General features: G+C 40.3%; 2 protein-coding genes across 2 annotated transcripts; both read right to left on the bottom strand.

The window, feature by feature from the left end:
• Nucleotides 1-955: 955 nt before the first annotated feature.
• On the bottom strand, nucleotides 956-18,515 carry LOC111666300 (forkhead box protein O1-A-like). The gene is made up of 4 exons (XM_023421607.2): nucleotides 17,674-18,515; nucleotides 5,245-5,436; nucleotides 3,898-5,108; nucleotides 956-3,811 (listed from the first exon to the last, which is right to left on the bottom strand). Exons 1-3 carry the CDS (start codon nucleotides 18,283-18,285, stop codon nucleotides 3,921-3,923), a joined length of 1,992 nt encoding a protein of 663 aa, XP_023277375.1. The 5' UTR covers nucleotides 18,286-18,515; the 3' UTR covers nucleotides 956-3,811; nucleotides 3,898-3,920.
• Nucleotides 18,516-19,361: 846 nt separating this feature from the next.
• mrps31 (mitochondrial ribosomal protein S31) lies at nucleotides 19,362-25,552 on the bottom strand. The gene is made up of 7 exons (XM_023421574.2): nucleotides 25,389-25,552; nucleotides 23,647-24,132; nucleotides 23,376-23,528; nucleotides 23,066-23,209; nucleotides 22,907-22,980; nucleotides 20,713-20,853; nucleotides 19,362-20,623 (listed from the first exon to the last, which is right to left on the bottom strand). The coding sequence occupies exons 1-7, from the start codon at nucleotides 25,493-25,495 to the stop codon at nucleotides 20,385-20,387; spliced, it is 1,344 nt and encodes a 447-aa protein (XP_023277342.1). The 5' UTR covers nucleotides 25,496-25,552; the 3' UTR covers nucleotides 19,362-20,384.
• Between the last annotated feature and the right edge of the window lie 26 nt (nucleotides 25,553-25,578).

Raw genomic sequence — 25,578 nt, 5'->3', positions numbered from 1 at the left:
GTCACTGTAGGAAGGAATGAAAATGTGCTCTGATAGTGATCAAAAGTCATGGAGAACTTTTCATTGGGGGTCTGCCCTGGACTGATAACCAGGAAACTATATGTGGGCAGTGCATTTGAGGTACAGTATGTTTTTTTTAGCTAATAGAATGTGAATCAACAAGAACACCTTTCATTCATTCACTGCACTTCCCACAAGTAAATGCCTAGATGTAATTTACGATAACAATCGCATGACTCAATGGCTTGCTTTTATTGCGTGCTTGTGAGCACACGCACACGCACACGCACACACACACATTTATACAAGCTATGGAAATGAATGCTGCTTGCCGGTTCAAGGAATCAACACTGATAAATTCATGGGGCCTTAATAAGCTTCTCTTTTCTGCCAGAACTGAACTGTGGTTAAGAGTAGTGGACTTGTCAGTGTTCATGGAGTTAAACCTGACTTCCTGGCTGATAAAATTTATTGTAGCCCACAGTGAGCAATCTGCACTGGTGACTCACACAGTGACTGTCTCAGACATTAGAGGATACATTTTCTAAAGGTTGCTCAAAGACAACTGAACAACAGAAGTACATACTGTGATGTTTCATGCATGACATTCATATGACCTGGAAATGCTACTGACCTGTGTGACCCGGCATGACCTCTGAGGATCTCGATGAGAGCATGTGGGCTTCGTACTGTATGTGCTTAATGAGGGGTGTTTATCATGCACAAGCCTCATTCCTCACCACCAGCCTCACTGTTTAAGATGCTCTGTGGCACTGGAGCTGCATACAGTTATGACTTCAAGTCATGCAAAGACAAGTTTTTAACAGTCTTGGTCTTTCCAAAACCCACTAAACAAGCAGTAAAGATCCAATACACTTGGACTGAGGTAGGAGTTGATGATAGCTGGCAATATTTTACCTTATAATGCTACTAAGGTAAAGACACACAAATGCAATTCTGTTTTTCTTCCTTTAATTTCAAGTTCACATGGTGATTTATGCACTGGAATGGGTTATGTAGAAAAAAACTGCATTCTTTCAAAAATACCTGGATGTGAATATCAAAGACAAAATAAAACATTCTGCTTTTCCTGACAATAATTTTTGCACATACTGTAAGCAAGTGTTGCCATTTGCGTAATGTCAAATATTACATGCACAAATGCCTTTTACTCTCCGACATAATGAAATTTTACATGCACAAGTGCTTTTGAAAGTTTAATCTCATTTGTGCAAGGTAGCTATGTTGACCCATTATTAAAATGCTCTCATCACATATTTATTTTTAATAGGCTTCAATAATTATAGACATAGTACTTTTATGCCACAACATAAAAATAAATTCTGTTGAATTCCTTTCATTGAGTTTTGACTGAACAGATTACATGATATCATGGGATGGCGCACAAATAGCACGCCAATTTTCAGGACATTTCACGTGTCATGTCTACGCATTTTAAGCTTTTCACATTTCATTTAACGTTATTTTAGTTAGGTTTAGTAGAGAAATTAATTGGCATGAAACAATGTGCGAAAAGCAAAAAAGAAGCGTAGTGATAACACACAAATTGACATGTTATTTATATGCCATTTAGTGATACCAAGTTATTCATTAAATATACATTTTCACACAAAGTCTTCCAAAATGTACGATTTCACACAAATTCATGTTTAATTTAAAACTTTTAGTTGCGCTGTCTCATAACATTTACTATAAACTAATGGCTATAATCCTCAAGCACAAAAAAACACTAGAAATTCAAAGACGAGATCCAAATACAGTATAACTGGTTTCAGCATTAATCAAATACAAAAAAAGAATACACAAAAATATGTACAAAACTCTGTATGTCAAAAATGAAGATTCAATACATTACTCACTGAGGAAAATGTCAGGAAAAACCCCTTCAACACTTCAGAGGTAAGATATTTTGAGGTATGAGTGTTCATACAGTGGGATCCAAAAGTCGGAGACCACTTTCCTTTTGGACCCCACTGTATGTTTATTGATATAGGTTGGACTGAGATATGTAAACAACCATTTCTAACACAATCATACATAAGAGTATAATATTTCAGTACAATCCTTACGAGTCATTTAAAACCTTCATATACAAAAATGTACTACGAAAGAAAATAATATGTACAAAATTGCAAGTCTGAGAGACCACATAGGCACAGTGAATTGGAACATTTTCTTTGAACTGTGTTTGGCAGAGTAGGAAACTCTTTGGTACATAAAAACTGTAGCTAAACTTTGAAGACTGGTCAGTTTAGAATCATCATCTCCACCTACTCCTACTCCTACTCCCCCTGTATTGCTCAACATTAGCCAGGTGAAAATTTTCCAAAATGTCCCTTTTTCAGAAAGTGATTAAAAAATAGCTTTGATTCCAACTTGATCACCATGACTTTTCAGTTTAATCAAAGCAGTTTAAAATATTTTTCATAAATTCAAGGGTAGAATATAATTTCCTAAATCCACAGAGGTTCATGTCAGTAACATACATACTCAATGAGTCTAAGGCAAAATAAGATGGTGAGCTTTCACAAAGTGGACTTTTCTACATTAATTGAGATTGATATGGACTTTCAGCAAACTGTTTTCAGAAGGCAACATTTCTAATGAATCTGTACTTTCCTTCTTCGATATTAGTTTGAACTCAAATACAGTATATAAATTATACACAGCATCAGCACACATATTTTACAAGCTTACTAAGTACAAAGCAAAAATCCAACAGCTACAATTAGAATAAAATAAATATTATACAATATATGTTTGATGTCAGAAATGCAGCTTGTCTCATAGTCTTGCCATTAGATGTTATATCTAATGGTAAGCAGATATGGCTGATATTTGACTTGAGCGCCGTTTGACAACACAGTACTATGACATGTGTCTGTAAAAACTTAAGATGTGTGTAGACCAATCAGAATATTTTCAGAATTTATGGGTGTTTGTTTCATAATCTGCTATGCACATATCCTTTTTGTCATTGTACATTTCTTCTGGGTTATTTCATTCACTATCTTAATAATGTTAATATGTTTCACTATGCAGATGATGCACTGGTTTATCTATCATTTAAGCCTAATGGGTTAGCACTTGTGTAATCACTTGCTATTGGGGGCTGGATGCTAAAAGATGCTCCTCAAATTTAACCCTTAAAATCTAAAATTCCTGTCACTGATCAGACCATACAGAACATCAGATCTACTTTTGAATCCACTATCCACTACACATTGTATAATAAAAGTTGTCCATTTTCAAACCATATTCAATTTTAAGCAATGGACCAAAAAAACACTGCTTAACAAGTTTAGTCAAACTCTAGAAAGATATATCCATGCTCCCTGAATATTTATATACTGCTGTGTTGGCCCCATATTAATCCAGTACTGGCTGCTTTCACCAGATGGTCACACACCGTACATTTTTTGAAACCGTTCTTGAGAGGCACTGATACTGTGTTCTGTCTTATACAATATACTGTACTGTATATTTTGATATGCCACCAATCAACAAAAATAGACAAATATATATATATTTCCAGTTTTTGACAGGCAATTGTAAACAAGACTAGTTTGTAAATGCAGGCTTGTCTTTCATTCAGTTTAGCTGTTATGTCTTATTTCAATATATAGATCTGAATGATGAACTTCTGAAAATACGCTGTCATACATGGAGCTCCAGCTCAAAATGTTCATTTTTTGAAAAAAAACTTTTGTGAGAGTGATGGTGGTGGTTTCTTTGGATTTACGTTCTCCTGTCTCTGAATGACAGTGAGCAGTGGCATGATGATGAAAACCTGTAAGGGAGAATGAGAAATGTTATTCAGAGAACATTTTATTATTTGAAAGTTTAAATAATTATTACTGCCAGACTAATTCTCACCTGTTTGTGATCCACCATGCATCCTAGCCTGACACCCAGTTGTGTGTGGTGGTCTTCACCCTCTGCGGAAACCCATGATTCCCAGCTGCGGGGTCAAAGTTAAAGTCCAGCGCCCCACCATCCATGAGGGTGTCATGGAGGACCGACTCCATGTCACATTCAAACCGCTCAATGGACATGTTGTCCAGGTCACTGGGCAGCCGCTCCTGATGATGACCATGTGGGTGAACTGAGTTCAGTTCCCTGTAGCCATTGCTTCTGCCGTAGCTTGCCAAGACATCATTAGTGTGTGCTGGGTGTCCCTGGGGCAGCTGCATGCATGTCCTCAGGCTGGTCATTCGAGGAGGGGCCCCTGAAAGACTACTCAGGCTAGTCAGTGGGATCATGTTACAGCTATTCAAGTCTCGTGAGGTTGAAGGACCCTGGCTATGTATAGTTTGGGGATTTACATGAGGAATTGGGTGACTCTGAGGACGATTCATCATTTTTACTCCACTATGACCCCCCACATGGCTCTGGCTGCTGTAAGTGGGCATTAGGCAACCTCCCCTCCCAACCTGAGACACCATTGTATCCCTAGAGGGCATCATGTCCCTGCTGGCATCTGCATCTGCGGTCAGTAACTCTTTGAGTAGGCCAGCAGTGCAGATATACTGGTTCTCATATGCCCCAAAACCTGGCTTGGTCTCTGGCAGTGTCTGCATGGGAGCAGGGGAGAGGGAGTTCATCCTCACCTGACCATACATGCACTTTCGGTAGTCCTGTTGTGAGTGGGATGCCAAGCCAGTTGAGCTGTAGGGGCTACTCTGAAGCATGGCAGCATTTGATGAATGCGAGGAGTCAGAACCCAGTGGGGAGTTTTTAGGAGACAGCAGGTTCAGGTTATCCAGCAGACTCTCCATGACGTTCTCTGAACCACGTTGGCCCAAGGATCCAGCCACCTCAGACAGGCTGGGCAGGACGGGGGTTATCTTGGTCCCTGTCGCTCCAGGATACATCATGTGGCCGTCAGACTCCCCCAGGTCATCCTGTTCAGAAGGGAAAGGTGAATGGTGACCACTCAGAGTGCTAGCATCAGAGCTGGTGCGCGTCCTAAAGGAGCTCCAGGTTTCAAAGTCTTCGTTATTGTGGGAGTTCGGGCTTCCCAGCCAGTTAGAGTACTGGGAACCAGGACTGGCGGAGCCTCCCTCAACCCCTTCTTGTAGCGCCATCTGGGAAAAGAAAAACATAAATATCTCACATAAGCTGTCATAAACATACCAGTGTGTTATTAACTTACACTAAAATGAGAATCAACAGAATTGTAATGATGGACATTAATTATAGGGTTAATGAAAGGAACTGTACCTTTTTCTTGGTCGCCCTTCCTCTGCTCTTGGCGAGCTTACTGTTGTTGTCCATGGAGGCAGCTCGCCGTCGAGGTGACTTTCCGTTCTTTCCTCCTTCTGGGTTCAGCATCCACCAGGAGCTTTTTCCTGTTCCCTCATTCTGTATGCGCACAAACCGACTGTGCAGGGACAGGTTGTGTCTGATGGAGTTCTGGATTGGAAAAGAGTGAATCATTTCTAAGTTGTCTGTGGACGTCATCATTCTGAGTCGGCTACAATGCAGCTAGAGGCATACAAAGCATCTAGATTTATTTTCCAACAATTATTTTCGGTGGTATTGGGCAACAACTTGGTCAGTATTTTCCACATGAATGACCAACTATTCCAGTACATCTATTAAATGTCATTTAAAGGTTTGATAGTCATGTTATGCAAATAAATGCTGACAGTCTGGTGCAAAAAAAAGCAACCGTCAGTCATCCCTGGTTGCTTTTAAATGGGAACTCAGTGAGAAGTGAGAAGGTATTTTATTCAACATTTTTCATACAGAGTGGAACAGTGACGGGTAGTTGAGTGTTATTTCAAAGTCAACAGATGAACAGCAAGTACGCATACATCCACATCCTCTGCCAACAATATTATGTCTACCAAGCTTTTTCCACTCCCTCCTCAAGCTCTCCAGGCAATGAACAGTTCACTCTGGCAGGAGGGAGCGAGAGATAGATGGGATATGTGGTGTCATTTATTTTACACTAAATATTCAGTACCCTTGAAAGACAGATTTTAGAACAGCAGAGTATCAATTATTGAATATGACGACCAACAAAAGAAGAGACTAAATGCACAACAAAAAATCTGACCAGATTTTATTTTGTCCAAAGACAAGAACCTCTAACAAAATAAAAGTTGCCAAACAAAATGAAAAGTACTAGCAGCAACATCAGCTAACCTACCTAATGAAAAGTGGAAAGTCTCTGAAATACCTGAGAGGAAATGGAGGGCTGAAGAAATAAAGCTATACAGTTTTTACATGACTTGTATCTTGTATCATGACATGTATCTTGTCTCAGCCTCTTCTCCTATCACATTAAAGTGCATTTTCAGGTAGTAAAGTACTTTAGCTTTTAAGGTTATGTGTGCCGTTTATCTTTTGTCATCCTTTAATAAAAGTGTTGCTTTTGTTAGGTTGGTCATCCTATTGCCCCCTCACAGTATGAAACATTCATATGTTTCCTGTGATTTCCACAGTTTTATCGGCACAGCCCTATCCCACCCTTCCACTGGCAGCAGCACTGCCCCAGCAAAACTGAAAAGACAACACAGACAAAACAAGAAAAAGGGGGTATTATTAGATTTAAGAAGACACATTAAAGAAAATATTCGATCAGAAACATCACCGCTGTTGTCTGTGTTTTGACCCCAGGGTCCTAGTTTGACAATAACACTACTGAAATTGCTAATTCAGACTGCATTTCTTTGGTTTTACCCAACTGACTCCTTGTTTTTTGTATGTGGTCACATTTGTCCTTACGCTAACATGTATACACCTAAAGCCTCATTCAGTCCGTTTTCTCTAATGCTATGTTATGAACCCTGAAAAAGGACGCAGAAGCACCTCAACCGGTAATTCTCTCAAGAAGAAAAACATTGATGGTTGAGGAACAGTGTGGCGGTCACACAGGACACAGACGTACTGTACTGCTTGGTCTCTCTGGACAAAATCTCCCTCATATGCAACTCACGGCTGTGCTGGATGGAGGCTGCAATAAAAGACCAAAGAGAAACACAAGACCAACTAGCAGGGAATTTCCCCTCAATACCCATGTGAACCCAAAAGCAGCTCCCTGCAGTTAGTAAAGCCAGATGTCCCCAACCACAGGATTCAACAGGGATGTACAAAGCATGGAGATAAAGACACTCATTCAAAACAACAGACAGATTGTCTGAGTGTGTCTGTGAAATACTGGTCTTGGGTTGGGAATAGGCTTTCAGCAGATGCATTCAATTCTTATTAATCATCAGAAAATGACTCATAATCAATCATATTAACATGACAGAATTATATCTTATCAGATTTTGATTTATTACTGAATTGTTTATTTCAAGAATATTAATAATTATTACTTGACAATAGAAAAAAACTCCAGTGGTTAAAGAACTACTGAGGATAGTTCTGTAAAGTACCTTAAAAGGTTTAATTTAAAAGTTTTTTAGGTATAACAGAAACAGAACAAACTTAAAAGTATTTTGAGTAACATTTGGATGACTGTTCCCATACAAAGGCACTGGACCACAGCAAGTTCAACCTCAAGCTATACATCAACAGTAGCCTTCTGAAGCCTGATGCTAAGAGTGGGAGCAGTGGGCAAAAGGAGGTTACAGAGTTCGAAGTGAGAATGGGGAGGGTGGCAGAGTGAGATGTTTTTGCCGGCAGAGCTCGGGTCAATGAGTTCACTGTGTGCTGAACACGAGCTCCTCAGCCGGCGCTGACAGAGACATGCAAACAGGTTGGATGGAGCAAGAACAGAGAGAGGAGGAGAAGCATCAGATGTGACGTGCTGGGTCGGACAGTCTCCTCTCTGACTCACCACAACAGAACAACCCCCCACCCCTCTAACCGGACTCCTCCCTTCTCTTCCACTGACGTTTAAATAAGGCTTCCTGTGTCAGAGGACATCCTGCACATGCAGGCTGGAGAAACTTGAGGTGCTTGAGTTGGAGTTAAAACACAGTGCATGGCCACAAAATGCAGTGCTTACTCTGACTTGTGTTCATCTATCTAATGACCTTTTCTCTCCCTTTTTTTTATCTTTTTATATGATCTCAATCTGTAAGCGACGACAGGATATGAGTCATTAGTGGAGGACCCGAGATCTGAGCAGTGTGCTGCATAGAGTCTGTCTGTAAGCCAACTTATATTCTACTAACCAAATGAAATGTCTCGCTCACACATGGCTGAGATCACTGGTGATATGCAAATGTCTACAGCCTCTGATCAGAGCCCACAATAGATCATGGACTGCATGACTGGGCCCTGGGAAGGGGTATTCTCTACTCGGCCTGGGATAATCCTTGTCTGAGACAGACCTCACCTCAGACCAAAGAGAACAAAAGACATCCCCGTCACTAATTTATGAGGTGCCCCACTCAGACACTATTTCTCTGAAAGCCCAACCCAAGGTGCCCTATATGTTTCATTGTCACTAAACTGCTTTTAAAACGTATTGTTATGACCCTCACTTTTAACCATCTTTGAAGTAGTAAAATATGTGCACCTGTAGCTGCATGACAGCACATCTGAATGAAGAAATCTATTTGATCTTCACTGATCTCTTTTAGCAACCAAGGCAGTTCCCATGCACAGATTATGGAGGGCTGGAGAGAAGCTATATTGAGTAGCAAGAGCAGTGATGCAACACAAGCTTGTACAAGAGTTAAGATGCATTACATACAATATATGTCAATCAAAATGTTGTTTACATTTGTCCTTCACTGCTCTCAACTTAAGGACAAAATGCAAATAGTCTTTGTGTGTGGGGGTGGAGATGTCAACTGATATTTTTGTGCTTAAAATTTATTTTCAACAAGAATTTGGCATCATTTCTAGCTTTTCAGCAAGATCTCTTTAGATTCATACCCTTAATAAATCTTATGTGATAAGGAAATTTATTGCTCCCTTTCCCATAAAAAAGGAAGGAACAACATTTCACAGTGCATTTTTTTGTCCAAAATTATGCATCACACCATCCCAAAGTGGCTCTACACTGAAGATTATGTGAGATCACACTGATCCTAAGTCATCTGGCGCAAGGTCTCCTGACATGTGAAAGGTCTTTTTGCTTGTGACAAAATCTATTTTCAGTTTGCCCTCAGAAGTGCTATATGTTAGGCAGCATGCTGTAGATGCAGTGCAGGAGAAACCAGTTGTTCCTCTGCAGACTGAGCTGCTGTTAGTCAACCTGTTGCTAGCTCAGATAATTGGTTGTACTTAGAAGACCTGTTTTAAATTACGGAGAATCCTCAAATCTCTTACAACTCTTCCGATGTACCCAATGATCTCATTCAGCTGTGATCAGTTTCATCAAGACAGACTGCTTCAGCATTAAAAAACTCCTCCTACTGGACGTCAAAACAATCGAATCGACACAGCTGCTGTTTCTTGTGTAGTGAAGCATGAGGCTTGCAGTAACGGTCGCAGGATAAGTAAACAAACAAGGCCCAGTTGCAGTGACAGGTGCAGCCACAGTGAAAGTGGCCTTACTTGCAATTCGTCCAAACATTTTACATTCAGCACCAGACAAAACCACAGACAGAACAGAGGATCTCCCAGGAGGCTGACTGCTGGAGACCAGCTGCTTCTCAAATCAGTAACTCAGTTTTATTTCATTGATGAGGTCTGATATTTAGTCAGTGTTGAAAGACTGGAGGGAAAAAAGACTTACTTTGAATTTGCATTTACTACATGCAGCTACAGTTATAACAAAAATATTAAAGTGAGACTATGTCGCTTTTTAGAGAGGATGATTTTTTCTCTTACAAGTTAAAAAGCAATAAGACAATGACTTAATCATTTCAATACACTCGGAGGTTTTGCTGTTACAGTTTTTCTTGTAAACACACAAGTTTATTTAAAATGTTCATCTGTGAGATACTAAAACATGTAACAGTATCACCAACAAAGAAGTCAGCAAACTAATGTAGCAATATCAGTTACGCAACAATGTCTGTCTTAAAGCTAACATTAGCTGTGGCTGCAAAATTCATAAGTGTATAAAGATGCAATCTATTACTCATGAGGTCAACTGCTCATTTGTAAGAATACAAACGTTTCATTTCTTCTTCTTTTTTTTTATTTACATGTTTTCACTTTAAGCTTAAATGTATTTTAAGGTACTTTTACGCAGTGATTTAGTGTTAGGACCATTTTATTACTTCTAATCAAAGCTTCATTGACCTCAGCAATGGGTTCAACTGGCTTCTGGCCAAAGGTTTTTAAACAGAAGTTGTAAAGAATGAGGAAAAACATGGAACAATTGTACATAAATCAAAACATTAACACTGAATTAAGGAAGTATGCTAATCTCGCCTGTAACCACAAAGAGTTCGGCAGTGGCAAACTTCTTGACCAGTTTGTTGACTGTGTGTACGTGTTGGCTGGGTCCTCTGCCATGTAGGAAATAATACTTCTGTTAACTAGCTGATTGTGTAGCCCTCACTGTCAGTGCCAAGTGTGACTCCCTATTAGTGTTGCACAATGTGTCTGTAATCGGTATCATAATACTAATGATTATTTTTCCAATAGTGATATATACTGTATGATCAGTTTGTTCCACTGGTATGCACTACATCAGACAAAACTCCTGTAAAACAAAAACTTAGATATTGAATTTGTACGGTATAGGCGGTGATCACAGTTGCTGTGTCACCAGCTGTTCTAATTTGACAAGATAATTTGTGGAAAAGGAAAATAATATGGTAATCTTGTGAGACAAGAGTTAACACTACTTATGGTCAACCCTCTGCTTCTTTAATGATGGATTTGTCTGGACACAGGGTACAAAAATAAATTCTATCTTTAATAACTGCTATCATACTACTAACCCTACAGAGAAGTCAGATATCTGGTGTAAATAAGAGAATAACAGAGCACAACACTTGCAGAGATTACAGTAAAAGTATGAGCCACTTCCTGACACAGTCTTCCTGTGAACCCCCCCCCCTTTCTCTTCTGACCCAAGAAGCGCAAGCTGAGTTGAAAATGAAATTGAGCGTGGGACCTAAGTTTTCTGTTACAGTGTGGTAAAAAAGGCAAGCGCGGCTGCAGAAGAAGAAGAACCCTGCAGCTCAGTGTGGAGAGCATGTCGCCTCTTCATGGCTCCAGGCACAATGCAGGCTACTTCATTAACACTGAGCATCAAACTGAGTGACCTACTTCTGCAATGGCTTCAAAGTGGGACCATGAAAGGGAATGGAGAGCTTTGTGATGGGAGTTCAGCTTTAGATAAACAAGGAGGGGGCAAATGAGAGTGATAGACACAGTTAAACATCCTCACGTGGTGTGCTGTTGATTATGAAAAAAAATCCACACACAATCCTACTTAAATGATAAGCAAATATTCTGTAATACTAAGGTGATTAGAAACTTAATCTCCAATCTTTCTCAGGCTGATCTTTAGACTGACACACATTCTTTGCACACTTTACAGGGTAAAAAGGCTAACTCATTTTTACAAGATTTGGCCACTAATCTTAGTCACTTTTGACCCTGTTTCTCTTTCTTTGCACCATATTTCTTTGCTCCCCTCAACCCATGTCCTTTATATTTTGAATAAAGGCTGTGAGGCCAGGTTCTTTTTGTGAGCATAACATAGAGGGGGGGTTATTATCCTGCACAGGCTGGAGGTCAATGCAGAAACCCACATGCCACAGATTCCACAGACTCACACATGTGTAGACAGCAGACTGTACACAGGCCTCAGCCCACTGCCAGCCAGTCAGCTGACAGCTCTCCACCTTCCCTCAAGCCACGATCGCTCCACTTTGAAAGCCCCTGCCCCAAGCCTCCCTTTCTTCATGGGGTTACTTGAAGCATTCAGTGGGCCTCTTAAGTTCAGGGCGGACCTCCCTTTTTAACCTTGTGATCCAAAGACAAATAGCTGGCAGTTATTCAGGTTTTTTTTCTTGCCTCTTTCAGTAGCTGTTGTTTTTTTTTTTTTTAGGCAAGTGTCCCCAAACTGAGTTCATGAAAATGTCTATGAGGATGATTCATTTCAAAATTTAACCTTTACTCTATTTAAAAAAAATGTAAAGTGAAACTACATTTTTTTATAGACAACAGAATGCTAACATGCTGACAATGGCAATGCTGACATACTGTTTAGCAGGCATAATGTTAACCATGTTCAAGACCTGGGGTTGTCACATCAGCATGCTAACAATAGCTAATAAGCCCTATGTATAAAGTACATCTGAGACTGGTGTGAATGTCAAGTATTTAGCATGGTTGTCTTATACAAACTGGATACCAGACTCAATGATAGTGCCCATTCATTTAATTAAAGCCAAATAAGCCAAGTTTGCTTCCATGTTGTTAAGCCTACTGCACATGTGCATTAGTGTTTCTGCTGCTGGCCCAACTTCCTGTTCAGCCCACAGACTTTACATTGGGATGAAATCAAACACTTTAAAATAGCTTTTGAAGTGGGAAAGTTTTGAAGTCTGGGAAAGTTTTGAAAATATGCAACCCTCATGGATTAAAAATGTACAATACAAAGAATAATTGTTGACCATGTTTGCAGTTGCCGATGTCCTGTCATCAACTTTACAGACATGTCTGTTTTATAATGATGGTCTACTGAGAATATGTTTTTTGAGCCCCGGGGAATTTTTTTTCTTTGTAATACCACCATTTGGCACCATTTCATGTCAAACGATAGTTATCAGAACACTTCAGTAAAAATCACAAATGTAAACCTCATGTTGGCGCTAGAAGAAAAGTTATCAAAGTCAATTGGATTCATCATCTGGGGACTATGAGCGCCTGGCAGTTCAACAAATAGTTGTTGAGATGTTTCAGTCTGGACCATAGTAGAGGACCAACGGACACAAAAACATAGCTGGCTTCATGTTGAGGTAGTTCTAGTTTCTGACAGGGGAGTCACAGTAAATGAGAGGTCATATTTACCTTATTCTACTCAAAACTTGTATAGCCTACATTTATACACTATAGAAACTTTGTATTGAGCAAATTACTTGAGACACTTGAAGAAATTGGATCAAAGTCAGAGTAGGTACAACTGCCGCAAATTTCAATTCATTCACACTATCATCTACAAACATTACTTACGGTACATGAGCATCACCTTAGATTTTCATGTAACTTGCAGTCAACCTGGGCTGCAGGACAGTTTGCATTTTGCCAGCTCTGCAGTTCCGCTACTGGGCACTTTCATCAGCTGTCACTCGATCCGGGGGATGTTGTTCAAATGGACGTAGAGTAAGCTTTTCCACTGCGCAGCTCCGCTCATCCTGAATAAATACTGTCAGCGTTGTTTGCCACTAATTTCCACAGTGGTCATATGAAAACATTAGGTACCAGACAGCAACAGTTGTGCAGAGGGCCCTATGACAGCCATACTAGATGATGGGCAGCCATTGCACACATTACTGCAGGCTGTAACCACAACTATCTATTCATTCATTAAAGGACTGTTCTATAAATACCCAGACTGCTTTAGATTTGTGTAGCACTACAAACCATTGGCTTTTACTCAAACTTCATAACATTCAAGAAGGTACAGTAGGTAAAATACTCTCTCGCAATTTACATGTTTTGAAATGAATACAGAACCTCACTGCCAGTTAAACTCGGGGGTGCTACTTCCTGTTCCATTACTTAAGGTCACAGTTCACTGAGAAAAACAGTGGCAGTATATGTAAGATGGTAAAGTACCTTGCATACTGCACACTTCCACTCAAATACCCATCAATATCCCAAGGGAACCAGTCCTCCCAGTTGGTTGAGGCCCTCGCTTGTGGCAAAGGGCATTGTGATCGTTAAGCTGCTACCCAATTTTTGGAGGGAAAACAAAAAAGAATCTCGATTGACATGAGGGAGACAGGAAGCTCTAGCAGCTCTAGTATCGCCCCCGTCCTGTCCTCCACCCACCTTCAGTTTTCTAGGTGGAGCAGTATAATCACTGATGTTCAAACTCAATGCCCTCCACCCACCAAGAGGTCTCTGGCTTATCTCTGTCTGTCATTACAATCAGTGTTCATGCTCATGCATGTGGATTCTAAAGTCAATACAAAGGGCAGGATATGAGACAAATCATAAGTATAAATCATAAAGCAGGCTGGTGATTTCTTTTACCATGTGGTGGGAATGCTGAAATGGAAGAAAATGACTTCATGTAGAATTAGATGCACAAACATGGTCCGTATATGGTCTCTCCCTTTTTTTTTTTCCCAGCCCTGACCCTCGTGTTTTGCAGGGCGGGGATGTTAACACATGGCACTGTTTTCCATCCACTTGGCAGGAAATGCATCATAGTTCATTGTGGGGGGACTGCCATGTTTTTTTTAACAGGAAAGTGTAAAAATAACTATAAGCCGGTGGTTCCAAGGCCCGGTGAGCATGCCAGCATTTAGAAAAATGCAGGGGCTGAAGCAGAGATGTGTTGATTTAATGGTAAAGATAAACAAGCTGGAACTGTTGTTCTTGATGGAAAGGTGTTAGTAGTTGTATTTGATTGCATTCAGTAAATAGAGAGAAAATAATTACAAGCAGTAAAAGATCATCAGCTGGATTGACAGTGATGTCAGTTCATGTTATGTGCTCAGCACACCATTCCACTGTGGCACTTCAAAGCTCCTGGATGACTGCAGCAGAGGGTACAGAGTAGTGCCTATATCAGTCCCTTTTAACATATTCGCGTACATGCTCTATACTAATTTAGCAGTAAACCAGGAGTCATCTGTTATTTTTCCAAAGCTGTATTCAACAAATTTGGCAAAGAAAATGTACATATAGATGTTTATTTATAATGTTACAACAAGAAGATCAATATAGGATCTATCTAAAAATTTTGTTTTCTAATTCCCAGTTTCACAGCAGGCCACAGGGGCCAGGATTACATGGACCCCAGGCTCTCTCAAGCTAAATGGGGATAATAGGGTGGAAAATTATCCAAATTAAGTCATGTAGATTGCGATTAGACGTAGATTAAGTCACCAGCAACTTCAGCAAATCTGGAGATACGCAGATCTCATACTTATCATTAGCAGTGCGTTTTGTTGCACAACCATCACCTCGGAGGAGGACGTGTAGACCAGGGCTTCAAACTGAAAAAACACTGCAAATTCTTACGCAATTTGAAATATGTGTGTTATTCAAAGAGCTGCAGGGATTGGTCCCATAGTTTACAGATCGTGGTGCTACACTACACTGGTCTTAAAACTGAAACGTTTGTAATTCTGCAAACTCTCTGAATTTCTCTTGAACAAACACAAACACCTTCAGCAAAAAGCCTGAGAGAGGGCACAAAGGGAAGTGATAGGATAAAGAGCTACAATCCCTTTCTCCAAGCTGTAGCATCCGCTGAGGAAACTCTAGAAGACAGGAACACAGAGATATGAGCGCACAGCTCAGGAATGGAGGATGTATGACGTTGTTCCCAGCATCCCCTTCAACCAGCCCCTTCCCCTCCAACACACTCCCCAACACTGATTGAGCTGTTTGTGTCGCCTCCTGTTATTGTCAGGTTAAAAGGTTTACTCACTCCCTGCCTCGCTGCCTCCCTGGAAAAAAATCTGTCTGTTTTCCCACCAACCTGTGCACCTATATTTAAGAATGTATAAAACAAGAATCTCAGAAAGACTAAGAAAAGGAAGCAAAGGGAAGTTTAGCAGCACCATAAGTCATGATACAAGCTGTGATCAAGCTTTCAGATGGGGGTGTTAAACAATGGAAACTATATTTGATTGAGGTTCACAAAGGCATTTCCTGACATAACTTCAAAAATGCGTTTCACAAGGATGCAGGGGTTACAGGAAAGGCTGCAAGCTGAAGTATGAATTTGACTCAGATTTTGTTTTGTGTGTAGGTTATAATGAACGCCTGCTTTGGGCACATCTATGACTTTCTCTCTTTCTTTTGTCCTCAATTCTGTCCGTCATGGCTAACTTCACCTCATCTGGCGAGACATTATCAAGATCTGGATTAACATTCTTGTGGGGGAATTAAATGCTTTTCCAACTTGTCCCTTGTACTAAATATTTCCAATACATGTCCAGCTTTTCGAATTTCAGGACTGTACCAGGTTTTCCATGACTGTGGAAATGCTGCACAGACCATGAGTCAGTATGTTTTGTGGCAATACTGGAAAGTCTGTTCCCACTAAGATTTGTTCAGGAAAAGGTATATCTGAAATCCGCATCCTTCAGTCATTCTTCTGATGCCCTCAGTTATTTTCCACCATGTTACCATTATTTCTGCAGGGCGCTAACTTTCAGGCCGTTTAGACAGAAATATTCTCAGGGAGATGCATGGGATGTTTACGTTTACACATGCTGGCTGGTTCTCTGCTGCTTTAGGGCTGTACGTTTCCTCACTGACACAGCAGAGAGGCGTGTGCTATCACTGACAGAGGAAACCACTCCAAAACTTCAAAGGTTACTGAGATGCCATTAAGTTCAGCAGCTAAATTAACAACCATTGCATTTCTGAAACCACGTTCATGGTTCATTTTTTTAACCTTTTTACACAAGAATAAATATTTTGCTCTCTCTCTCTTATAAGAATTATTTTCCAATAATTTTTAGTATTGCTATTCATGCCTAATGTATGACCATCACCACCACTGAATGTGCACTCAATATTAACCTGAAATAAGAATTAGGTTAGAACTTAAAAGCAGTATGAAAAATGGTATCTGCAGCACCCTGATTGTAGCAAAGTGCAGATAGTTCTGCTCTGGCGGAGGTGAAAGATTTTCTTTTAGTACAATAAGTTTTTTAAAAATCAATCTCCGTACAAAACCAAGCACTTATCTGTGCTGCCTGTAGACATAATGATTATAATAATAATAATTCAGCCCTTACTGCATTACCGCTTTCCCAAAATCAAGTCAACATATGCATAGGTTGGAGAGGCGCTGTTGCCCCATCTCTTTGAGTTAAATGTCTCAGTAATGTCACACTGACCACATCACAAGTGATATCACACCAAATCTGCTGTTTGCAGTTGATAGAAAACCATTGCTGTGACATCACTGACTGTGAAGTAGGAAAACACAGATGCTACTAATAGCAAAACAACTGGAATTCTGCCATCATTGATGTTTTTATTTACACCTACAGATTTCCTTACTGTGACATGACATAAAAAAGGCCTTTTAATCCATATATATCCTGTAATGCAGGATGGAGCTGGGTTTTAGCTGTGTTTGCTGTTGGACAGACAGTGAATGCAGACTACTTGATGGACAAAATCCCCAGCATTTATGAACTTCACTCACCATAACCTGCACTAAGTGTAAAAGGTGAATCAGTGCAGAAAGACACTTAATGAAGATCTGACATCAAAATGTTTGTCTTTTAGTTTCTGCACTTTTCCACTTTCTGCACAGTAAGAGGAGCAGATCAGGGATCAGTAACTGAGTCTTTTGAACAATGTTGTGTAGATGTTCTGCTAACTGCATTCAATGGCACTTACAGTCCATATTCATAATTTATCGTTTTCTTTCAAAATCACGTGATTTAGTCTTTCTTGTACTTAATTTTGTGTTGGGGTCTTTAGTTTTGATTTGATTGGTGTGCTGTAAGTAAAAGAAGCTAAAAGATACAACCATAAACCATCTCAGGTTCATTCTAAAAAAAAAAAACTAATGCTTAACGTGCGCTCGCATCCACACGGACAATAAGCTGTAACTTGCACGCAGACACTCACCTTCCAGCCCGCGGAGCTGTTGCTGTCTCCTTTATCCTTGAAGTAGGGCACACTCTTGACCATCCAGTCGTAAATCTGAGACAGTGTCAGCCTCTTCTCAGGTGAGCTGTCTATCGCCTTGGTAATCAGGTCAGCGTACGACATGTTCCCCCAGGCGTTACGGCGGGACGAGCTGTGGCCGCTCTTTCTCTGGCCGGAGCTGCTGCCCAGGGGTGCGACGCCAGGAGGAGGCACCTGTTGCTGAGGCGGCAGCTGCGGCCCCGGGAGCTGCTGCTGCTGCTGCTGAAGATGATGATGGCGGCGGTGGTGGTGGTGATGTGGATGCACGCAGTTTCCGTCCCGACACTGAAAATCATTGCAGGCCACAGGCTGTTTCTGCTCTGCATACTCTTCATAGTCCTCCTCCAACAAGCCGAGGTTACTAATGAACTCGGTGTTTCCTCCTCCTTGCTCCTGCTGCACCGACGGTGCCGGGGAGGATGTGTTGGAGCCGGCAGGATCGATGAGCTCTGGCCGGGGAAGCGGCCAAGTGCACGATCGCGGGCGAGAGAGAGGCTCAAAGTCCGGGTCTATTTCGACCGGCTGTGTCTGTGGTGGCGGTGCCTCAGCCATGTCAGGATCAAACCGGCGCTAACTGTCACATAGACACTCACAAAAAATAATCACCCAGGTAAAATCAAAGAAAAAGTTGCGTTCACAGACTAGGTTCCAGTACTAAGATAGACCAGTTGGGAGAGGTCTACAATTTACGAGTGAGAACTGTTTCGTTCAAGGTCTTCTCTGAAGTTCACACCATCCTGCACAGACTGTTGCAACTCTCAAGTCTGCCGCTCTATCACTATTAACAAGTAGTAGTGAGTCTGGTGCTGCATTCACGGCCCAATCACAGGCTCCGTCTTCTGGGTTTCACAAATTGAGGGCGCATTCAAGTATTTAAGTAAAGTATTCTTTGGTTGGAAGTCATGCCTAAATGGACCCTGCTTGAAACCAAATGTGCATCATATATGCAATTTATTTCTTTAAAATTTGCAGTCGACCTTAAATAATTAATTCGGCTATTATTGACATATCTGTACTCTTCATAGATGGTATGACTTTAATCCATAGACTGTATATACGTGTAATCAGTGTCCAGTCATTATCAATTGTTGCTGTGTGTTCTTTCCGCCACCTCAAACGCATGTCATTAATTCTTATAATTCCAACGCATTTTGACGGCACCTAAATGCACCATAGATGCAGTAGGACATGTAGAATTCCCCTTGCGCTTTGAAACACTTTACCCATGTCACTACCAGAGAAAGGTTTTTCTGAAAAGTAAACTTTGTCCCTTGTGGTTTTCATAATGAAATCTCTAACAGGTGGTCTTCCTTTAGAAAAGTGGCATGTTTCTATAAGGTAGTTCTGTACTTTTCATAAAAGACCTCAATTCCATGAACAGCCCAGCCATCAGTTTGTGTTTTTGACCTGTTACCTATGATTTTGATATCCAATACACTGTTATTACTTCACGAAATGTAATGACACCACTTAAATTATAGCTTGGTCCATCATATCAAGTTTTATAACACTAGTTAATACAACAGCTCCAACACATTAGTGCATCACAGCCTTGTATGGGACCATAGCTGACAGCAGTGCCATCTAGTGGATTATTAGCATATAAGGAATTTCGGAACATAACCAGGTGTCTTTCCACACACATTTTTTTTGTATTTTATACAGTCCACACGCATACAAGTAAGGAAATGTTGCCAACCTCTTATCATGCCAATCCCGGCTGTGTTTAAGGAAAAGTGAACAAAATGTGGAAATGAGGCACTTTAAAATGTCAAGCTCAGTTTCCACACTTTCTCAGACAATAGATTGCCATGGGTGTTTTTAGACCAGAAGGAATCTGTGTGGTACATTGTTAACATGTTTTTTAACTTTAAAAGCACTTCCCTTGCAAAGTGCACAAGGTTCAAGGTCTAATTACACATCTACTGCAACCCTGATCTTAGGTCCTAGATGTTGCACACAAGTTATCCTGCCTGGAAAAACACCATTAATCATTATCACAGCTGTTGCATGACCCGACACAAAAAAAAAATACAAAAAATATTTTGATCAAACCTATTTTCTTTTAATGTGGAGGTCTTTATCAATCCATCAAACTTAACAGTCTAGTGTTGTTTTATGTGCAACCTAATCTGCAAACTAATCAAGTTAACCAGTATTTTTGTACATTACTTAATACACCAGTGTACCACACTACCACAGTGACTGCCTGCATTAGCATTGGACTATGCAAATAGTGTGAACAATGATCAGTGGTACATGTGGGTGGCCGAAATCAGCAAAAAGCCAAGACTGTTTCTTTGCTGCTTGTTTGTATAATTAATACAAGCAACATTTTACTTTCCTCCTGCACTGTTTTCTTCATCATGTGACAAGACAATATTGAAGTGATTAAACAGTGGTTTTATGGTCTGATCAATGTTTTAGAGACAGTAGATACAGTATAATGTTTGACACTGTGACACAGACTTTATGCCAGTCCACTCTCGCAGGCCTCCTGGAAAGCCCAGAAATCGAGCCAGGTTTCTACTGGCTCCTGTTAAACTGTATGAATAAGGACAGTCATGGTTGCAAAGTCCCACTGAGAAAATGGCTCTTGCTTTTATGTGTTCACAGTCAAGCGAATATTGAAAATATATTTAAGTGTAAGTTCACTTCAGGTAAACATCAGCCTCCTTGAGGACGTCCTCTTTTTGGTGGAAGTAGTCTCTGAACCAGGAAATGTGTTCCCTCTTCTGCTGGACAGTCAAGTAGGGATTTCTGGACAGACCACCCACCACAAGCTCCATGAAGTGACGCACTGGTCCTTGACTGGGGAAGCCCTCATTCAAGTGTTTCTCTAGGAAGATATGCTCATGGAACGGAACACTGGCCTCCTCCACCTCCAGGCCTGACATAAGAACAAGAAGACACTGTCACAATGTCCCTTGGCCAAACTTTATCTGTATAATGAACACAAACACAGCATTCATTACTTACCAGCTTCATTGTTGATTGGGTACTGCCACATTTTCCCCTCTTTGGTCCACTGGATCATTTCCTCAAGCGCATTGCGGGGCATATTGTTGACCAACAGAGACAACTGATTAGCAAAGTCCACGTCCCATAGAGTTGGCCACTCTGAAAATATGACACCAGCATTATTAGCAAATGTGCCAATGAAGTTTAAACCAAAAGATTTTGCAAGGTGACGTTCAATTTAAGAGAAACAGAGAGAAACTGCATGACAATAAGCATTAATGAAGCTGCGCGCTCATGAGAACAGTTTGTGTTACAGCAACGTATTTAATCAATTTGAGCAGGAGTGGTTAACTTCTGGAGGAAAAATGAAAACAAAAACTCCAAGAAAAGACAGATTCTTGTGCTGAGCAACATAAATTTAGGATAAAAATCCAACCAGACCAACCAGAATTACTGCCTCACAGTTGTAGTTGCAGTTTACATCCATGTCTGTTCAGACTCTGTGTGTTCAGAAAATGTTCGACCCCTTCACTTTTTGCACATTTTGTCATGTTGTAGCCTCATGCTGAAATCAAAAAGTTCATTTTCTCCCTTATCAATCTACGCTCAATATCCTATAATAACAAAGTGATAATAGAGTTTTTCAAGAGGCGCCTTGGTAAGCGAGCTCACCAAGAATGCAACGGTCACTGTTGCTGAGCGCCAGAGATCCTGTGTGGAGAAACTTCGAGAAGGACTACAAATTCAATGGCTCAAAAGAGTCATGTCAGGTTTCCTCCAAACATGACGCTTAGAATTGAGGCCAAACAGTTTCAACCTTGGTTTCATCAGACCAGAGAATCTTGTTTCTCACAGCCTGAGAGTCCGTTAGGAGTTTATTATTGCAATAGTGGCTTGTTTTCTGCTTTGATATATACATTATCAGCTGTGAGACCTTTCCTAATCAAGTCCAATCAAATGAATTCACCCCAGGTTGATTCCAATCAAGGTGTAGAAACATCTCAAAGATGATCAAGAGAAGTGGGAGGCACCTGAGCTAAATTATGTGTCATAGCAAAGAGTCTGAATACTTCAATGTGATATTTCAGTTTTTAATTTTTAATACATTTGCAAACATTTCTAAAATTCTATTTTCACTTTATCTCATTTCGGAATATTGATAGTAGACTGATGAGAGAAAATTTGTTTTTTTGTTTTCTTTTACCATAAAGCCGCAACATAACACAATGTGAGAAATGGAAGGGGTCTGAACACCTTCTGAATACAAAGTATATGTAGTGAAAACTTTGAAGCAATTTAACAAAAAGGTGCTAAGTGTATTTTTAGGTGAAATTGAAGGTATCACTATATTCATATGTGTAAGTTCCAGTGAATAATGTCCAGTGAGAGGCATGCTGTCTTTGCTCAGAGACTATTTTTACAGAGGAGTACAGAGGACTGATAGAGAGCTTTGTCACATGGTGCAACAACAATCACCTGAAGCTCAATATTAGCAAAAACCAATGAGCTTGTGGTGGGAACAGGAGGTGCCCTGTCCTGGTGAACTCCTACAAGTCAAATCAATAAAAGAAAAAATGGGACTGAACTCACAACACTGAAGCCTTCTTCATGAAGGGACAGAGCAGACTGTTCTTCCTAAGGAGACTCAGATCCTTAGGCATATATAAGTCAACTCGCCTTGACTTTGTTAAGCTTTGTTGTTCTTGTTCTGCTGTGTTTCTACTGTAGTAGTGTGTAAGGCTTGGCCAATAAAGCTGATTCTGACAGAACGCAACTTTAGCCATGACAGTAGACAAGACTTCAAATATAGATGTTGCTGCTTCACACAAATCTTCAACCCGGCAGCGCAGCAGATCTATACAATCACTAAAGTTTCAAGGTGGGCACCCAAGATTAGCGTCACCATTTCAGTATCTAACCAAATATGAAATATGGTCACTATGGTCCCCCTCTCTTCCTGACTTACAGCATTGAATAATGGCCAGAAAAGTATTTTTGCAGAAGTTGACCTTTGACCTTTTAAATATAAAATGTCATGACTTATATATGATATATGATGATGATGATGATGATGATGATGATGATGAATATATGATGACTGATATTAATGTGAATTTTTGTCAGAAGTGTATAAATCTTTGAGTTATGGCCAAAAATATGTTTTGTGAGTTCACAGTGACCTTTGACCACAAAAATCTAAATTCATTATTACCAACTGCTGATTCAACTCCATCTGCATCAGTAGTGGGGGAGAAGATGTTGAGTCTTTTCACTCTCAACAAGTTCCTTCAAAAAAGATAAAAGTAAAACAAGCATTAAACACAGTCCATCTTAAAAACGATCTGAGTAAAGATGTGATGAATAGATTTACCCTCTTCGAACACTGTCCAGTTCGGAAGTGATTCCTCCGTCCCGCTTGTATCCTCGCCCGTCGTCATCAAACTGGATGTGATTAATCCACCGAGCATTCTGTCGGTTGGGATTCTTTCCTACTTTCATGTCAGCAATAATTTCTCTGAGAAAATATTATTGGAATAATGTTCATTACATCAGAATGAGGCCTTGTATTTTTCACTATCCAGGCTGAAACATGAAAAGAAATGTCCCATTCTTTTTTAAAATAGTTATTCCATTAACATTCATATACTGGAGACATGTACACTAGACTCCAGGACACATACCCAAGGTTGTTCATGTCCCCTTTCTTCTGAACCTCAGTGATGGCCTCGTGCTGCCTCAGCTGCTTCAGCAGATCAGACTCGGCCTGGCTACAGTTGGGCAGAGTGGAGGCAGCAGCAGATGCAGCTGCAACCAGCTCAGGATCCAGGATCACACTGAAGAACACAGTGCAAAGAAGCTGGAATCAGTGGATGAATAGAGACCAAAGCTTCTGGATATCCTCCTAAGGCAATAAATGACACATTTTACAGGCACAGACCCACCCCCTCTCACCTCTGCGATGAAGCCTCCCCTGTAGCCTTCTGAAACATACTGATGGTGCTCTCCATAGCGGCTGGATTTGATTTGGGGGCAGACTCATGATTTTGCTTCACTTTCATTATTTTGAGCTTCCTCTTATTAGTAACTTCCACCTTCATGGCTCCAAGAAGGTCAAGGAGACCCTCCTTCCCACTCTTTGCTGCATCAGTCTTTACTTGTTGTGACTTGACACTCTGGTCAATTTTAACATCCATCTGCTGCTGCATAGTTCTTCCATCATCTGTCTTTAACACCACTGGTTCTTCCCTTTGTTCAGCCATCTTCATGACTGTTCCGTCATCTTCAGCTTTCTGTGTTGCCAAAGTTGGACTTTCCGTTGGGTCAGCCTTTTCATCTGCATGTGTTTTTTCATCGTGATTAGAGAGGACATCAGGTTTCTTTTCACAGAGCCTGACTGAACTTGTGCTGATGGCTTTGACTCCACCTCCATTTGCAACCCTATGTTAAGAGCAAAACACAGTTAATTATCATAAGGGTAAGAACCAGAATGGATAACAGAACTATTAATAATATAATTCCAATATTCAATATCAAAATATGGCAATTATTATTAGTGGTGGGAAATGTTGTCTTAAATAACATCATGATTTATAATGTAATAAGACAATCTATTCTTTCTTGTTATTTTCAACAACAAAATGTCATGTCATTGAACTGTGTGTGTTTTGCGGTTAATATCTTTTCACATTGGTTTACAATGGTTTTCCACACTCTACACTTTCCACACTCAACAAAAGTCCATCTCTTTTATAACTTATCCACATTGAAACTGGCAGCACTATTGCTTTTGTTTTCTGTCATGCTTATTGCTGCTGTACACAGTCATGATGCTAATATAAACACAATGCATAATATTGTTAATATCCTGTTACAACAAATTCTTATCTTATTCAAAATTGTTCCTGCACTATTGTGAGTAATATGGTATGACACACCACTAATAGGACTGAAGTTTAGTCTACATAAGTAATCAGAAGTCATTTTGTCAGATCACATCATTTTCACTGGAACGACCCGTAAACATGTAAATTTGTAAATGCAATTTCATAAAAAGGTCTGAACGGCACAGTTATAAACACAATGTGCAAAACCTAAAGCTGCACAGAAACAGTGGTGAAAAGAGAACAGAGGATATTGTTTTGAATAACTCCTCTCCAACCAAAGACAAATACAAGACCAATACAATACTGCCATTTTATTCAACTACCAATTATGTTTATTATCGATTAACCTGCCATTATTTTTTAGATAAATCATAGATCAATCAACAAGTCAATTAACTCTCATGTGTGACAAAGAACAACTACAAATAAGATAAGCATTGAAAACATGAATGTCTGTCATTAGGAAGTGAATTGCTCCTGACTGAGGGGATGGATGGGTCCATCTTCTCTAGACTCATAATAGCTGTAACTTTATATGGGTTACCATGGAAACGAACTGACAGCGATGCACCTACGCCGCTCAAAGAAACGTCAATCAAAATGTCCCGCCCACCACTGCAGGTTAAGCAAGCTAATAGCTAACTGTCTCTTCCTCTGCTTTTATGGAAACAAGTAACACTCAAGCGTTTTCGCCTGTACAAAGTCACCCGTTTCCTCAGCAAAAATAAATCACTTAACAGTAGTAGCAGTGGTTAGAGTTAGCAGACTGTGTGTGATCATGTATCCCGTTCGGTCAGACACTCCACTCACCTGAAAACTGCAGCCTTGTCGCATTTAGCTGGCAACAAACTCAACTCATAGACACTGACTGCAGAATTTCGAGCCCTGTAAACAGTCCTGAAAAAAAACCTATACATGGTTGCTTCTTGCAATGTCCTTCCACGTTCCTGACATTTGTCTCCGTTACTGCAACATAAGGTGCCCCCTGTAAACTCGAAAG

Source organism: Seriola lalandi, unplaced genomic scaffold (assembly GCF_002814215.2).
Source record: "Seriola lalandi dorsalis isolate HSWRI2012SDOR001 ecotype SW California unplaced genomic scaffold, Sedor1 jcf7180002054672, whole genome shotgun sequence".
NCBI lineage: Eukaryota > Metazoa > Chordata > Actinopteri > Carangiformes > Carangidae > Seriola > Seriola lalandi.
Note: the sequence above shows the minus strand (reverse complement) of the source record. Positions and strands in the feature narration are given on the sequence as shown.

Excerpts from the sequence above, each read along its gene's own strand:
- mrps31 (XM_023421574.2), bottom strand. The coding sequence starts at position 25,495 with ATGTATAGGTTTTTTTTCAGGACTGTTTACAGGGCTCGAAATTCTGCA. Across the intron at positions 23,210-23,375 it reads GGGGACATGAACAACCTTGG|AGAAATTATTGCTGACATGA; the intron begins GTATGTGTCCTG and ends ATATTTTCTCAG. Across the intron at positions 20,854-22,906 it reads TGGAGTTGAATCAGCAGTTG|AGTGGCCAACTCTATGGGAC; the intron begins GTAATAATGAAT and ends TCATATTTTCAG.
- LOC111666300 (XM_023421607.2), bottom strand. The coding sequence starts at position 18,285 with ATGGCTGAGGCACCGCCACCACAGACACAGCCGGTCGAAATAGACCCG. Across the intron at positions 5,437-17,673 it reads ACAGCTCCGCGGGCTGGAAG|AACTCCATCAGACACAACCT; the intron begins GTGAGTGTCTGC and ends TTTCCAATCCAG. Across the intron at positions 5,109-5,244 it reads GAAGGGCGACCAAGAAAAAG|ATGGCGCTACAAGAAGGGGT; the intron begins GTACAGTTCCTT and ends TTCTTTTCCCAG.